Consider the following 16,649-nt stretch of genomic DNA (forward strand, 5'->3'; position numbering starts at 1 on the left):
AACACGATCTCACTTCCGCATCCATCCTACTCACCAGATTTGGCTCCTGCAGACTTTGCCCTGCTGTTCAGTAACAGCAAAATAACACTGGCCTGGTTAGGTGATTAGATAGTGTCTCTGCTCTCCAACTAATAGGCTGTGTATTCGAATCACACTGTGGCATGGATATTTGTGGAAAATGATCTAGGTAGTAGATTTTTTTCTTACTCAGTTTAAGACTACCACCATACTCATTAGAAGTTTGGAATAGTCTGAAAAGTTCCATAAGTCAAGGAAATATATCCCACCACAGTACTAAATGTAAGATGGATTTACTACTTTAATCAGCATGGTGATGGTATACTTTAGACTGACAAGCTTAGCTTGTGCTGTGACAGTGTGGTCACCTAAGCCCACTATCAGTAGAATGTTAAGTGGATAATTTCCTATTATTAAACTACTACTCCCAAAGAGTCCTTTAAGGGTTTTTATTTGTTAAAATTCAAGGTGGAGAGTAACTCATGTTAAGATTTTTATTTGTTTATTAGCAGTTGTAGTTATAGAAATATCTTTGAGGTGCTCAGTAGAGATATGCAGAAGCAAACGTGCATCAAATCTTCAAAATTTTTGAGAACCTATTTTTGTTGTGATTAAGCAGGTTGATGATGACCTCGCATCTTTAAATTTTCTTATACCATGTCTTATTATGTTGTAGCAAATTTGGAGCACTGTCCATTAAATCTTGTGAGTTCAGACATGACTGTGTTTTTTTCCTTATGAATAAAATGAATGGAATTTGTCCTTTCTTTCTCATGCTGATTCCTTTTTCAGTGATCTTTCTATACTTTCAAAAGATTCCAGAACATTATTCCATTTTTGATGTATCTTCTGTATTCTTACCCAAGTCTTCCTATAGCTTTTGTTTAACTAATTTTATACATCTTTCCTACATTTCTATTTGTAACCTATTGGGAAATTGTTGTCAGAAAGTTTCATTATCCCACTGCCACTTCCCAGAAATTAATCTGGGAAGAGCAGGAAATTAATCCCATATATGGGATTAATTTCCTGCTCTTTTGTTTAGATATTAGACAAGGATCAGCATTGTCAGCTGCCCTCGTTAATGGTCCAATATGCATCTACTTTGTGAAACCATAAGTATAAATAAGTTAAAGATACCAAGAAATTATATACAGTAAAACCCCGAAGTTATGCGGTAGGTGGGACCAACAAAAAGCCCATAAGTCGAATTCGCATAACTCTGGGTATAATTTTGCATGTAATTTATATATATAAACATACAATTGGGACCAAAGGTTTACAAAAACACCTATATATTTTAAGAAATATAATCATAATTGTAGTTTTTCATACATAAAAAAAAAGAAAGTTATTTCAATCTCGATGGTTTCATAAAATTTAATAGATTCGTCTGACGGCATAATGTATTTTTCTTGTCACGCAAAATTTCTTCATAGCAAGCTAATGATTTTTTTATTCCTTGCCTTGTGGCTACAATTCGTTCCTCTTTAGAATCTATGTCCTCCAAAATCTGTAAACCTCTTTTATGATTGTTCTTACTGTGGATTCCTGTAGATCGAACTTCTTTGCAAGCTCACAAATTTTCATTCCGCCTTCAAAATCCTTAATAATGTTCAGTTTTGTTTCCAAAGTCAATGTTTTTCTTTTCTTGCTAGCTGTAGAAGAATCGGACTTGCTTCTTTTGGATGACATTATTATTTTTTATGTGATAAAATTTTTATCAAGAACATAACATTAAACAATCGCAAGGTTTATGCGTGGATAGGCTTATGTGTTCGTCAGACATTTTTGTAATAGATTTCACGGTTTGATATGAACACAGATGATTAAGAAAATAACTTTTTATTAACTTAAAAGCTAATATTTCGCTGGTATTGTATCCAGCATCTTCAGAGCACACAACACAAAGTTAATAAATAGTTATTTTCTTAATCATCTGTGTTCATACAATTGGGTTCAAACCATGAAATCTGTTTCAAAAAAAATCGCAAGGTTTGTAGACTATAAAAATCGTGTATGAATGGAGACTGCGTGAAACGTCAGTGCTTGTTCACAGCATGTGCGACACTGGCGAATGCTGCCGGCGCCTGAAAGATATGACTAGTGGTAGGTGTGAAGCGGGATGGAAATACATACATATAAGAAACCGCGTAACTCCAGATTCGCGTAAGTCGGGATATGACTGTACTTGGTTTAATCCTTTATCCAAGTGTAAGCAAACAAAGTTTGTGCCTGAAGTATTTTTGGGACCAGGGCAACTTGTATATAGAAGCTAAAGACTTGACATCACTTGCCTTAATATCCCATAATGCAAAGCACATATCCTTATGGGTATGTATAATGCTATACATTATGGGAAGGGTCACTACCCAGACCGGTTTCGACCTTTATTGAGGTCTCTTCAGTGGGAGCCAGACCCAGAGGTGATACTAAGGTTGAAGTAATGCAGAAGTCATATTTTCACATATGAGTTGCCAAAAGGTGTCAAATTTATAGTATAATCAAGTGAAAAAACTTCCAGCAACTTTCTCTAATCCAGTTATTTAATAATAAGGTGCGATACCTTTTGGCAACTCGCAAAATCAGCCGCCATTTTATATTAGCTCAAATAAAGCATTTGCTGATGGTGTAGAATTATTTCTGTATCACAGGATTGTTTAATTCTCAGTATTATGACTGAAAGGTTTTTTTTCTTATAATCAAACACAGAGATTATAGTCTTTTTCCCACTTGAGATAATGGTATCAATTACTCCAAGGATGCAAGCGCTAGGAATTGAAATTCCCAGATGTGAAGAAGCGAGACAGATAACTAAGGTTTTATTCTTTTACCCCTTACAGCAGAGGGAAATATTTAATTGTAGTTAAAGATGTGGAAATGAGGAACAAACTATACAGGGTTTTACTTTCGAAGGCAGTACAGTTATTCTGGTCGGAAGCCAGGTAAAAACAGTAAAAATCGAAAGATTTCCGATGGAATATATAGAGAACAGTATTGAAATTCTTATACAGACGTTTCTGAAATGGGGAAAGGTTAGTAATATACAAAAGGGTTTATCAAGTTAAAAATTCAAATTGGTTTTTCTGGTACCTTCACAATGGATATGAAGACACCCATACCAAATTCTGTCAACATTGGTACAACCTGAGTTATGGTAAACTATCCTGGAGTACAATGGCAATGCTTGTGTTGTGGTTCATATGATCGCTTTGGTGGTAACTGTCCCAAATCTAAATGTTTCAACTGTATGGAGATCGGACATATTGCTAATCAGTGCCTCGAACCCTGTCAGAAATGTGAAAGTTCTGAACACTGCGTTGACACTTGTCCTTTTAGAACTTTCGCAGAAAGAGTGGGAGCACTGTAGAACCAATTAGAACACCGTGTGTGTGTGTGTGTGTGTGTGTGTGTGTGTGTGTATCAGAGAGGCATAACGAAGAGTTCCTCGACCTTCAGTCTAGTAAAGTCGGTGCTTTTAAACAAACTACACTCGGTAAAAATCACAAAAAAGTGCATGACCAAATAGGCTTGAAATTACCAATAATGACCTAATATATCAACTGAACAGGTACAAAATGAAATGCAAAAACATATGACTGTTCTACAAGGAGAAACTGGAGAAGAAACAGAAAAGGAAGTAAGACAACTGAAAGAACTTAATATGCAGACAAGATTATCAAAAAGGAAAGATGAATTAATAAAAAAAAAATTGAAGATAAACAAAAAAAATTTAAAAAGGGAATTACATCTAAAAGAAGTAATAAAAAATGTAAAGATGGAGAAGGCTGTGGGTCATCAAATAAAAACTCTTCAGGATCAGAAGAGTTTATGGAGTATGAAGAACCAACTCATGCTAATAAAGAGAAAGCAAAAGATACAATTAAAGAAAATATAATAAACTTTACTGATTCAAAGTTTTCTCAGTATAGTTATCACCTACATGATAAGAAAATAACCAGCTTTCAAATCAAGAATGATAGGCATGCAATTGAAATAATGGAAAACAGTTTACAAGAAGCAGGTTACAATTGCTCCTTCACAGATTGAAGACCTTGTCGGGTTCATCCAAAATTTAGAAATTAAAGACTTGCCAGTGATACGTCAATAATCATAGCTTCTCCTTTCTGCATTGCCTCATTAAATGTACGAGGATTCCACAGGCAAATTAAACAAGAAACTATATTGAAACTTATTTTTTGCCATAATGTCTGGTTTCTGTTTCTCCAAGAAACATACTTTTGCAGATATAAAGATATAAAAAGTTTAACAGATAGATATCCACTTCTTTCTTATTGGAGCTTTGGAAGATTTAACAGGGCTGGAGTAGGAGTTCTTATTCTTGCCCCCCCCCTCCCCTCCTTGGGTCATTCTGTAATATCCAAAGGGATGCAGAAGGGAGAATCTTGACAATAAATTGGAAATACTGTGGATGTGTAATAAGGCTTATAAATGTTTATGCTCCATCCAGTGGAACATTTAGATGAAAATTCTTCCAGGAATTGGAGCCATATTTATATGGTGCCCACTATGTCATAGTAGCTGGAGACTAGAGACTGGAATTGCATACCCCGCATTTCCAGGAGTGGAAAAGTGGGATATGCACAGTTAAAAACATGTCTTGACAATGCTCAGCTAGTAAATATATGGAGGATTCGCAATCCTAATCTCCAGGCATACACATACATGAATTAAGGAATTGATCGAATTTATATCTCTTCCCTTGTAAATAGGATAATTCAGATAAAAACATCTTGACATCAACGTGTCAGATCATAATCCAGTTCTACTGCATGGAAAAAGTAGAGATTTCTTCTGGACCATGGAGACTTCCACCAAATTTTCCTTTAATCTTTACAACTAAATTCCAGACCCTCCGTTCAAATTGGAATAATGTTACCTGGAATTGGGATATGTAGTTAAAATTCAAAGAAGCCATAAAGCAGAATATGATGGGATGGGGAAAGGAACAGGCTTTCCTCAAAAGGAAAACATTGAAAGACCTGTATAAAGAGAGAAGCTGGTTTGAACCAATGCAATGGTATAGAATGTAGCAACATCGTTAGAAACATTAACATAGAACTGGAAAGGTAGAAACAAGTAGAAAAAATAAATTTTAAGATAAGAATACTTCAGCACTTCAGCTGCATTCTTCAATAGACAATTCTTTGCAAAGAGAAGACTATCACTCAAATCTGTGTTGATGGAGAAGACATGTCCACCACTCAAGACATCCTTGACTTTTTTCAAAAACACTACAAAAATCTGTTTGAAGACAATAGTACTGTTGGAAATTATAACTCTTGGAACATTAATGGTTTTCCTGTTCATATCCAAGATGGGTTTAACAGATCCATTACAGCATCAAGTTACCACAGTCTATAAAGAATGCCAAACAAGAAAATCACCAGGAAATGATGGTCTAGGGATAGAACTTTATTTTATTCTTCCCATTCTAGTTACACTATTTAATTCCTTTCTGTCATCAGGGCACATAATTTAATCTATTTCTGCTACGTGATCTAATTCGCTTAGTTAACACGAAAAAGCAGTCGATGGCAGTGCTATCAGTAGACCTTAATTGTTGACAATGCCCATCCTCATTCATTTCAAGTTAAGTATATGATTTTCACTGAATGAAAACAGCATGGACCATAAATTAAACTTAACAATGCTTTACCTAATTGTAAGCAAACAGAGTGCAAGGACACATCATGGGAGGGCACACTACTCCACTACACCCACAAACTCAGTCTTCTCTACTTAATCCTCCAACTACAAAACTATTATTATCAACACATAATAATCTATCACCCAACTCCACCACTACAAATAGTATTTTTGTCTCTAAATTGCATGTGTTCTCATGGCTAATTTGCCCATACATGGATGAAAAAACCTGAGTTTCCAGAAGGGGAAAACCCTGCTACCTTTGTATGAGATTGGCTACCTCATCTTCAACTGAAAAAAACTATATTAAAATTCTTACAATGTCCCATTGTTCTTCCAATTGTCCACAGAAGTGCTAAAGTTTGTGCATGAAGTATCTCCATGACCAGGCCATTTGTATGTAGAGGCTGTTGACTTTACATCAGACAGGTATGTTGTTTTGCCTTAGGGAAAGTGTTACTACCTAGAAAACAATTTCAACCTTTATTGGGGTCTCATCAAGAGGAGCCAGACTCTGAAAGATAGTAAGGTGGGAAAATGACTTTTGAATTAATCCATATACAGGTAGCAAAAAAAAAAAAAAGTATATCGCCTTTTTATTAAAATTCTCTGGACCAGAAATAACTTTTTTACCTGGTTACAAAGCTAGCTTAATATGCTTTGTAACCAAGCAAAAAAAAAAAAAAAAATTTTCTACAGCATGGGCCACATTTAACTGGACAACACTCCATCTGGTATGTGCCATTTCTTTATGTTGTTCCATCATGTGTTTGATTAAAGCTAACCATACTGAATATGATTTGGTCAGCCAAGTCCCAAACTACCAGTCTGCTCTTGTACATTCATTATTCAGATGGATACTTAATAACAGGAATGCTCTATGGGAATGTGAGGATTGGACTCCAGGAACCTTAATCATTTTTGTACATTCTTTATTGGCTGTATGGAAGTCTCATAGTTGTTTAGCATTGACCCTTAATTTTAGTTAATATTTTAATCAAGCCAAAGCAGCTATATTCTATATGGAGAGATAAATTAAATGAATTTAACAGGCAGCACACTGTAATGTAGCCAGTATAAGAATTGAAAGAGTCCTACAAAAACATCTTAATAAAGATTCAGTTTAATAGTGTTTGTGAATTAAAGAATTCTGAAAAAAAAAACTTAGTGTTCAAAAAATGATTGCATTAAGCTGTGATATTTTAATTAATCTTTCATATAAATATATATATATATATATATATATATATTATTTATTTTATTTTTTTCTCCCCCTCAGATTCATGTTCAAGTTTTTCTTCATCATTCAGCTGTCATATTGGCTGCACTGTTATCCTGAACTTTATTTTCAGAAAGTAAAAAAAGTAAGATATTTTATTAAATGCTCTTTCATTTAATAATCAGATTTAAAATAGACTAGAGAATTTTTAATAAATTGTTTATAATAATGCCAGTCTTTTGTAGTCATTTGCTATAACTTAGCTTTCTAACACTGACAGAAATGACCATTATAAATAGGAATTAATTTATTGTTTAGGATGAAATGGGACCAAGAATCACATACACAACATTATATTTAGCATTTTTGGGAGCTGCTTATATACTCAAGTAAGTGCATACTCATTTTGTATATTTTTGAAGTTATCTTAAAAGTGAAATAAAATACATTTTTAGTTTAACATAGTTGAGGCAATGATATGAGGAGTAAGCAAGCAAAGGAGTTGGTAATGGTAGTAGGGACAAGTGACTTGACTGGGAACAAGGAGAATGTAAGATTAGATATTAGAAGAGTGTTGAGAAGAACAAAAGATAATAGTGTTATAGGAAAGGTAGTTTGTTGCCCAGGTAACTGATGAGAGGCAGAGAGCAAGAATTATATGTTAGCAGAAAGGAGTGAAGATCTTATACTCACTCTTATACAATTGTACAAGAGTTAACTGCATTTGAATAGTTTTGATGTGAGTCATTTGGAGAGACTGCTGCTGGAAGGGAGAGTAATGAGTGCAGAGAATGAATCGAGCAAGTAAGAAACGATGCGAAAGAGCAGGGGAGTAAGGAAGGAGAGATCGAAGTGGTGCTTATGAATGAAGAAGTGGGTGGCATGAGTGCAGAGGATGAGAGAACAAGTGTGCCAGACAAACAGGAAAATGGAGTGACCCAGGGTGTATAGCTGAACACAGTGTGAGACAGGTTGATGCTCCAAGAGGATGTTGTTATGTACCACTCTTTATATGGTTTGCATATTCTTTAACTATATTACCTTTATCTTTATCTAATCTTGTTAGTTGCATATACCCTACTCACACATACAAATTTCCCTTTCTTTAAACAAGCTAAATTTAGGCCGTTCTAAGTTTAGTCACGTGTAATTTAATTTATGATTAGGGCTTTGTCCAAGTATGGGACGCTGCTCTTAAACATATCCTCTGAGACAGTTCACCTGATAAATATCGACAAATTTATATTTTAACTGTGCCAGCCAATACTGAAGATAGACGAGGCTCTTATCCAAGGTGGCTCTCTCAGAGTGATACACAGTAATAAACTTCCAACAATAAATAAACTAATTCCTGTTCTCTTTATCTTAGCATGCAGTCATGGCTCTAAATATCAAATTATACTCATGGGTCCCTCCCGCTAGGTTCGATGGTAATTTTATGAGTGGCTATTTGAATTCATATAACAAGCTGGACACAGGCAAATATGCTATGAAACATATTTATTAAATCAAGAAGTTATACATGAGAAAACATAAATGCATGGTTAACTATATTGTGTTGCTAGCAAGACCTCAATTTCAATATTAACATTACAATACATAAACAAATTACTTGGACCACTTCTATGTATAATTTAACAAACTTCTAGCTTATGTAGCCTATCCTTTATCACTCATGTGGTCACTTGTTATAATTCTCAACATATCACAATCATCTCTTATACAAATCCCTTCTAGGGAAACATTTCTCTAATAGGGACAGGTCAATGCTAAATTAGGGATGGTTCCTAAAGTTCCTTACAATAAGTCCATTACACAAAATATCCTAAAGATTTCGCACATAAATCTTCAACTGGAAAACAGAATATGACAATCTACGTTACCGTTCCTAGAATGACTTTCAGTTCTTTCTTCAGCTTTGTCTGGACATCAAGACTCCTTTAAAGTCTACAATTCTCCGGGTCACACACGATAGCTGTACAGCCAGATTCTCTGAATTGGAAAGGCTATTTGCCACTCAGGACTTTCATTAGTATCGCAGGCACACATCTCGATTATTGATGTGCACGATATAGCATAGCTATCCTGGTCAGAGGAAATTGCTAGCCCTAATTCGCATGCTACGGCAGATGACTCATAACTTCCATGGCCAGCCTAGAATCTTCTCCGCTGGCAGAGACCGAAAGCCAACGTCCATGAGGTCAGGAAACAGGAACCAAAAAGCCTCGTGTGGGGGCGGATAGGCGTTTATATTGCCCGCTTCAATCTCAGAGATTCACGCACTTTGCCACGTTGTTTAACGTGCTCCGCACACCTTCACGTGCGCGTGCCGTGTTTTCTTAGAAAGCGTTCAGCTTCCTTTTCATATAACTTCATATAACTTTCCCTTTTCGTATAACTTTCCCTCTGGCCATACATTATTCTGGATGGCTAAAATGTGACCCTTGGACCCTAGCTTATAAATTTACTTTCTTATAATACATGAACAAATTACTTTAAATAAATTAATACCCTAAATAAATTTCTCTATTAGATTTCCTGCAAAACAGGTTAAGTCTCACATATTTTTCATATTAAATATTTCTTCACTTCTATCTTAGTGTTATTTATACATATATACACGGCATTCATTGTCAAAACACCACATTCTCTACCTACAATCAAGGTCAGTTGTTCCTGAATAAATTAATGTTTTGTCCTACTTAATATTTTGATTATTCAGGACACAACAATATGTGTGTAGACAAAAAAAGGGAAAGGTATGACCTGGGATGTAAGGAAAACAATTGGATTTGAAGAAGGTTCTGGGATGAGTAAGGAGAAAAAGAATTGGCTTGAGGAACATATGGAGAAGTCACATTTATAAGTGGTATCAGCAACACTTGTTATAGATCCAGGAATGAGCTGATATGTTTGTATATGAATGCTAGAAGTATCAGAAACAAGGGAAATGAAATAGTTGCATTGATTGAGTTCATTGTTATGCCCATGCAAGGAGGAAAGAGTGGTAGTAGTTTTGAGGCAGTGTGGTGCAAGATAGAGGTGAATAGAATGAAATACTTCATTGGATGTTGCTATAGACCTGGTAATGTGGAGGTAGGAAATGTATGAGCAAATTAGCCAAGCAAATGGAAAAAGGGTGATCATTATGGGTGATTTTAATTATGGCAATATAGACTGGGATGATGAGATAGCAACTGGAAGTAAAGAAAATGAGTTTCTTGAGTTTTTGAGGGACAACTACTTCATGCAGTATGTAAGAGGGCACATGAGGATTTGAGGATCTTTGATTTGATCATCTCATCAAAAGGATATTATTATAAATGAGGTGTGAAATATCCCTCCAGTCGATGAGAGTGACTATGAAGTACTTGGGTGGTTGCCGACTATGTGAGCTTCCATGAGAAAAGGGTATGTGGAACTACAAGGCTAATGATTATGAGAAGCTCAGGAGACAGTTTGCACCTGTAGCATAGAATGAGGAGTTGGGTGGAAAGGAGATCAATGCTGTTTGGGTGATATTTAAGAACTATCTAGTAGAAGCAATGTCTAAATGTATTCAGAGGTCAGAAGGTTAAATAAGGTAGGTGTGAAATGGATGAATGAAGAAATTAAGCATGCGATACAGTGAAAAAAAAGGCATTATGGAGATAATATGAGAGGAGTGGCAATAATCAATGCCATGAGGAAGAATACAAAGAACAGGCAAGGAGACTGAACTTGATTGGTAAGAGTAGCAAAAGTTCAGTATGAGCAGTGGTTAGCTAATGGAGCCAAAAAAATCCTAGGAAGTTCTTTCAATATGTAGCCAGCAAAAAAAAAGTGATTATGGCAGGATTGCATTGATTGAAGAAAATTGTATAAGAATAACCACTCCAGAGGCTATAGTTGAGATATTTAATGAGCAGTTCATAAATGTCTTTCATCCTTGTGAATGTGACATCATGGAGAGTTTAAAAGCAGTGGATGATGAGGAGGCAAGACTGGCTATGGGTGAGGAAGAGGTATATGGGGAGTTTAATGATATATCATCATGTATTTTGAAGGAATGTGCCAGGGAGTTAGCATAGTATCTTCTTTCTCATATTTGTTTAATATGAGACTTACATTGGGTCACGTTTCAGAGGAGTGGAAGGAAGGAACACAAGATTGTACTGCTTCATAAAGGAGGTGACGGAATTCAAGCATCAAATTATAGGCCAATCTGTGTGTCAGGGATTGTGGTTCAAGTGTTGGAAAGGCTGGTGAGAATCAGGATCCAGAATTAGGTTGCCAACAATGGTATATTTCATGGACAGCATAGATTTGCTAAAGGAAGGTCATGTTTTAGTAATCTACTTATTACAATCAGGTGACAGCAGCATTGTACTTGTGAAATGAATTAAATATTATGTGCATAACAATAATATACTAACTAATAGTATACTTAGACTTTGCTAAGGCTTTCCATAAATTACATTATAAGTTGATAGTCAAACTAGAGCTGTTGAGGCTAGATATTAGACTGAATATATGCATTGGGTTGGAGATTGGCTCTCTGATAGGCATCAACAAGTTATGTATGGGGGGGGGGAGCCTGCTGCTTCTGTTTCTTTGGCTTCCTTAACCACATGCTTTGTTTGATAGGTGTATCCTTAGTCATCTGCTGTTATTGCACTATTTGGGACAATGTCTGATAGTATATTCAGATACATTTCCTCTGATCATATGACCAGGACCTAGACAAATTGTAACAAGTGATTTTGATTCTCTTGACATTGCTTTTGTAATTACACCATACATAGTACACTTGAGACAGTGCTGTTCATGTGATTATTACCAGGACAATGAATTTTGAGATATTCTTATTGGTCCATCTTGTTACCATCTGCTCTTCAGATACTCACCTTTCTAATGAATGCGCAGACACACACACACACATAGATATAGGAAGTTTTTTCATTTAGTTGCCAATTAATTAAATTTACCAAGAAATTACATTATTGTCTTATTCAAGTGTAGGATGTAATGTATCTTTCACAACTAGGCTACTTATACAGGGTGTCTGAAAAAGAAATAAAGCGGAGTTAAAATGAGAAATTATATTCTTGTTTTATCCCTCATCAAAATGTAGGCAAACAAAGTTTGCATGTGAAATATCTTTCACGACTAGGCTACTTATACAGGGTGTCTGAAAAAGAACTCAAAGGTTTTCAGTGAAATTTATTTTGACATTTTGAAGCAGAAATGTATGTAGCATATATTATCAAAGTACAATGTCACAAGTTTGATTATCTGTTAGTGTGACTCAATGTGTGCACCATTTACAGCCCTACAGACATCAAAAACAGAATTCCATCTCAGACCACATGCAGGTAAGCATATCCATAGGAATTGCCTATCCATTTGTGTTGCCACAAAAGAAAGCACAGTGCATGTTATGGTTCACAGAAACGAAGTCAGTGATAACTGTCCAAAGGAATTTCAGGGCAGGAGTATGGTAGGAATGCTGAGTGATGAGTATTCGTAAGTGAAATCAACAGTTCTTGGAAATGGGAAGTATTTTAAAAGGACACTCACCAGGTAGGCCTGCAAAGGGTGGAAAACATGCAATGAATTCGACTGTCTTTCCAGCATAGCCCAAAATGCTTGTTTTGCAGTGTGAGTCATCAATTAAACATTCCTAAAAGCACAGTACATCATGTTAACAAGAGATTGAAACTTCATGCTTATGAACTGCAGCTTGTTCATCACATCTGGCCTACTAATAGGACACAGAGTTCAGTTTGTGGCCATGTTAGACCTCATTGCTGAACATGACACCTACCTTCAGAGCATTTTATTTTCTGATGAGAGATCATGTGCATGGAGTTATGAATTGCTATATTTGTTGGGTGTGTGTGGGGGGGGGGGGTCAGAAATTCTGCATGAACTGGTGGAGTTCATCTGTAACAGTCTGAAAATCAATGTCTGGTGCAGCATCATGCATGATCGCATTGTTAAGCCATTTTTCTTTTCCATGAGAAGACGATTACGAGTGTGGTATACCTGAATATGCTGTAGAACTTTGTGTTTTTCCAGATTGAGAATGTAGAGGGCCTCATTTTTCAACAGGATGGAGCCCTGCCATATCATGCAGCGATTGTGCTCAATTGATTCCCAGGAAAATGGATAGACAAGGACACCCTGTATAACTAGCCTAGTTGTGAAAGATATTTCACATGCAAACTTTGTTTGCCTACATTTTGGTAAGGGATAAAACAAGAATATAATTTCTCAGCAAGTTTAATTGAACATAGATGTCTCCTGGAATTATTTTAACTCTGTTTTATTTATAGCCAGTGCCTATCAACTTCTTTAGATAGATATGTGAAATTCATTCCATAGGTTTGAAATATTGCTATCAGAAAACTGAATTAGTATGAAGGTCTGTTAACTGCGTATGTGTATAAAGTATGATGTTTTAGTTTATTTTGAAAATGTTGATTAGCCACGAGAAATTGGACAATATACACTTGTAAAAATATTGATTTTTATATTCTTTAAATTTTTTTTATTCTATTACTTGATTCGAAATATCTCTTCAATATTATTCCTTTCACTTATCTTATTTAACTTATTTAACAGTCGTAATGCAGAGTTGTAATATCGTTGCTTGAAATAGTCTTTTCACCTTTAATCCTTTCAGCCTACAATTTAATCCCCCCCCCCCTCTCAAGGTCATAACTATTCTACTTTCACGTGTGTGTGTAGTTTAGATTTAGAAATTGCCTCTGGCTGGAGCCAGTTCCTTTGTCTAACTAGCTGGCTTTCTCTAATACTGATCTTTAAAAATTTATTTGTATTAAAGACTGCGGCATTAAAGATCGTGCAAGGAATTGTTTCTTTCCTAAATATGTAAGAGAAATGCTCAGCAGAACACGGAAATATCTCTAAAATTCAGCTCTAAGTCAAGCAACATTTGAAACTTACTATCAGTCAGTTGTGGCTACTTTTAAGGACACACAGGTTCTATCCTTTTATGAGAAGTGCATTGGTAAGTCGAAATCAGGCAAGTTATTTAACAAACAAAACAATTTATTCCTTCTAAGATGTGGTAATTACAATTTAAAGGAAAAGATTTCACACATATCTAATTTTATCAGGCTCTTGTCAATTCTGCCAAGTAACAAAGCAATGCACGTGTTTGGTTCTCAAATTACTTAAATCAGTACTTCTAGCCTTTAGCTTAGAGACAATGACAAATATTTACATTCACATATATATCAGACATGTGGTTAGTTTCATCTACTCTTTAAAACAATTTATCTTAGACCAATATCAGAATTATGCTTAATTAAACTTCACATTCAGCCTCTCCTTCAAACATTACTTTCAGCTCTTAACAATGAACCTTTTAACATAAACAAATGCTTAGAATTCTTTAGACAATTATTTCACAATATTTAAGAAGTACAGTTTTCCAATTTCACAACTTAACATTATGCTAGCAACTATAAATCAACATTCCCTGCTCTAAGGTTCACAATTCATAACAGTTCTACATAAATCTTACTCGATACATTTCTCAGCCAGTTTAGCATTCTTGATCCCAGAGATCTCGAATATAATCTTCTTCTTTCCCATAAGAACTGCAAACAGACGTTATTCTACGGCAACGACAATACAGCATTCCTGGGGATCGCTTAAGGAACTTAGAGATGGGATTTTCTGGAACAGGCCGATGCCGCTGTTACATATCTCCTATCATCGTCAAAACACTCTTAGCGGGATATCCATCCTTGGAATGGCTGGATACAAGAACCTTCTTCAAGCGAGAGAGCAGAGCCGAGCCAAAAGCAGAACCAAAGAGAGCCGGACAAGCCAGGAGCAGAGCACCTGCCCCTTTTTATTCTCCCTTGACGGCCTTGGAACTTCTCTAGATCGAGTTCCCCTCCCCCTTACGAAATTCGCTGAGTCATGGCAGGAAAACCCATAACTTGCTGACCTTTGCACCTGGCGATAGCCTCAGGTCTACATTCTAATTCTGTCTGGGCTATCTCTTTGTACAAGATTGGTGGTCAAACAACTTAGCAATTAATTCAAATATTTTTACAGATTGCATATTGGTGGTTAAATAAATTAACGATCCATTCTGATACTTTACTATATTACATAAAACACTCAAGAAAAATTGTTAATTTAACTACAAGTATTTCACATTGACTTTCTTTCTCAAGTAAAATCGGTATATAAGAATTTTATACAAAATTCTTTCTATACAAGATTTTACACACTTAAATGAATTTTAATGGCACTTGTGACAGATAACACATATTCACAGAAATAATAATTTTATTGTTACAAATATTTCGGTCTCAAACTAGCAGGTTATCAGTATACAAAAGTGCGAACCCTGAACAATGCAATTCTGTTCCTATTTACAGATCTGAGCCACCATACAAAATAAAATGAAATTGAAATAAAAAACAAATTAAAATTAAATGCAATAAAATAATAAAACATAACTAAAGTGACACGAACAAGGGAGGGGGGGCATTGGAGTTTATCAGGATAGAATTATCCCAGATGTTTCAATAAATACAATCATTCTAAGTTAGGGTGATTTAGAAGCGCTTCAGCACTCTTTAAACAACCATTGAAATTGATATGATGTAACAAGCATAATTGTGGTCAATGTGCACTGTATGTTGTGCTGCTGGGCCTAATTTTTCAGGCTTTTTATTGTGTATATTGCAAGACTGGTGAACCTGCAGTCATTTTTCAACTAAACATCCTTTTTTGTTTTGATCAAGCAGAAGCAATCATGCTGAACCTGGTAACATATGGGAGGTAGAGAGGCCTGTTTGTTTTGTGGTGGGTAACTAGGAGGTGGTGATTTTGTTAACCAGGAAAAATAAAGGGAAAATAAAGGGACTAAACTGTCTTTCAGTACTTTTGTAGTTGCTTTTGAGATATCCATGATGTATGGAACTGGGACTTGCTGTATGGGTTCAAGGTTCTTAGGGACCAGCTTGTACATGTCAGATATAATTAACTTTATTTGAGGTGAAGCCATTCACCTCAAAGAAGGTTAAGTGTCTGAGGTAAAGCCATTCTGTAACATGATGCTTTGGGTCGTATCAAGTTCTAATCAGAACTCCACACTATTGGAGCAATGTGTTTTATTGAGTAAGATTGAATGATGCCCATTTTTTGAGTTTGATGATGGGCTGAAGAATCTTGTATGTAAATGACCTCTGAGTACCTACATCTGGAGCAGTGGCTCCCAACTTTTTTCCACTTGTGTACCTCTTTTAAACCCATTTCTATAAATTGTACCCCTTGTTTTTAAAATAGCTGTTTTTAAATACTGACTAATGTCCATAACTAATTTTGCATTTTGTTTACTTGTTTTTTCGCCTTACTGATTATTTTTTGTTACACGAAAAATAATCAGTAATGGTGTTCAGGCCTAGCACATCCCCCCCCCTGGGGGGGACACATACCACCGGTTGGGAACTGATGATCTAGAGTACCAGATGTAGGTACTCCAGATGGGGTATGGGAAAGGAGGGTGTCCAAGAGGGCCAATTTTCCATCATTTTCTTTTCCCACTATGAAGTTAATACATGGGTGTAGGCTGGCACAACATGAAATGGACACTGACTACAATATAAAACATGCTTGTTACAGTGGTGTCAGTTTAAATTTGAGCAATTTTTTAGTGCTGAAGCACTTCTGCACTGCCCAAACTTAAATCAGAATGAGTGTATCCATTGCA

At 35.7% G+C, this 16,649-nt stretch overlaps 1 protein-coding gene across 1 annotated transcript in view; it reads left to right on the top strand.

Moving 5' to 3' along the window:
* Positions 1-16,649, top strand: part of TRAM (translocating chain-associated membrane protein 1) — a 204,472-nt gene that overhangs the window by 133,387 nt on the left and 54,436 nt on the right. The window contains 2 exon segments of the mRNA XM_090391298.1: positions 6,968-7,052; positions 7,226-7,296. Of these exon segments, the coding sequence (XP_090247424.1) occupies positions 6,968-7,052; positions 7,226-7,296 (156 nt within the window).

The sequence above is a fragment of the Typopeltis vanoorti genome, chromosome 4 (assembly GCF_054136105.1).
Source record: "Typopeltis vanoorti isolate ZY-2024b chromosome 4, IOZ_Tvanoo_1.0, whole genome shotgun sequence".
Taxonomy (NCBI): Eukaryota; Metazoa; Arthropoda; class Arachnida; order Uropygi; family Thelyphonidae; genus Typopeltis; species Typopeltis vanoorti.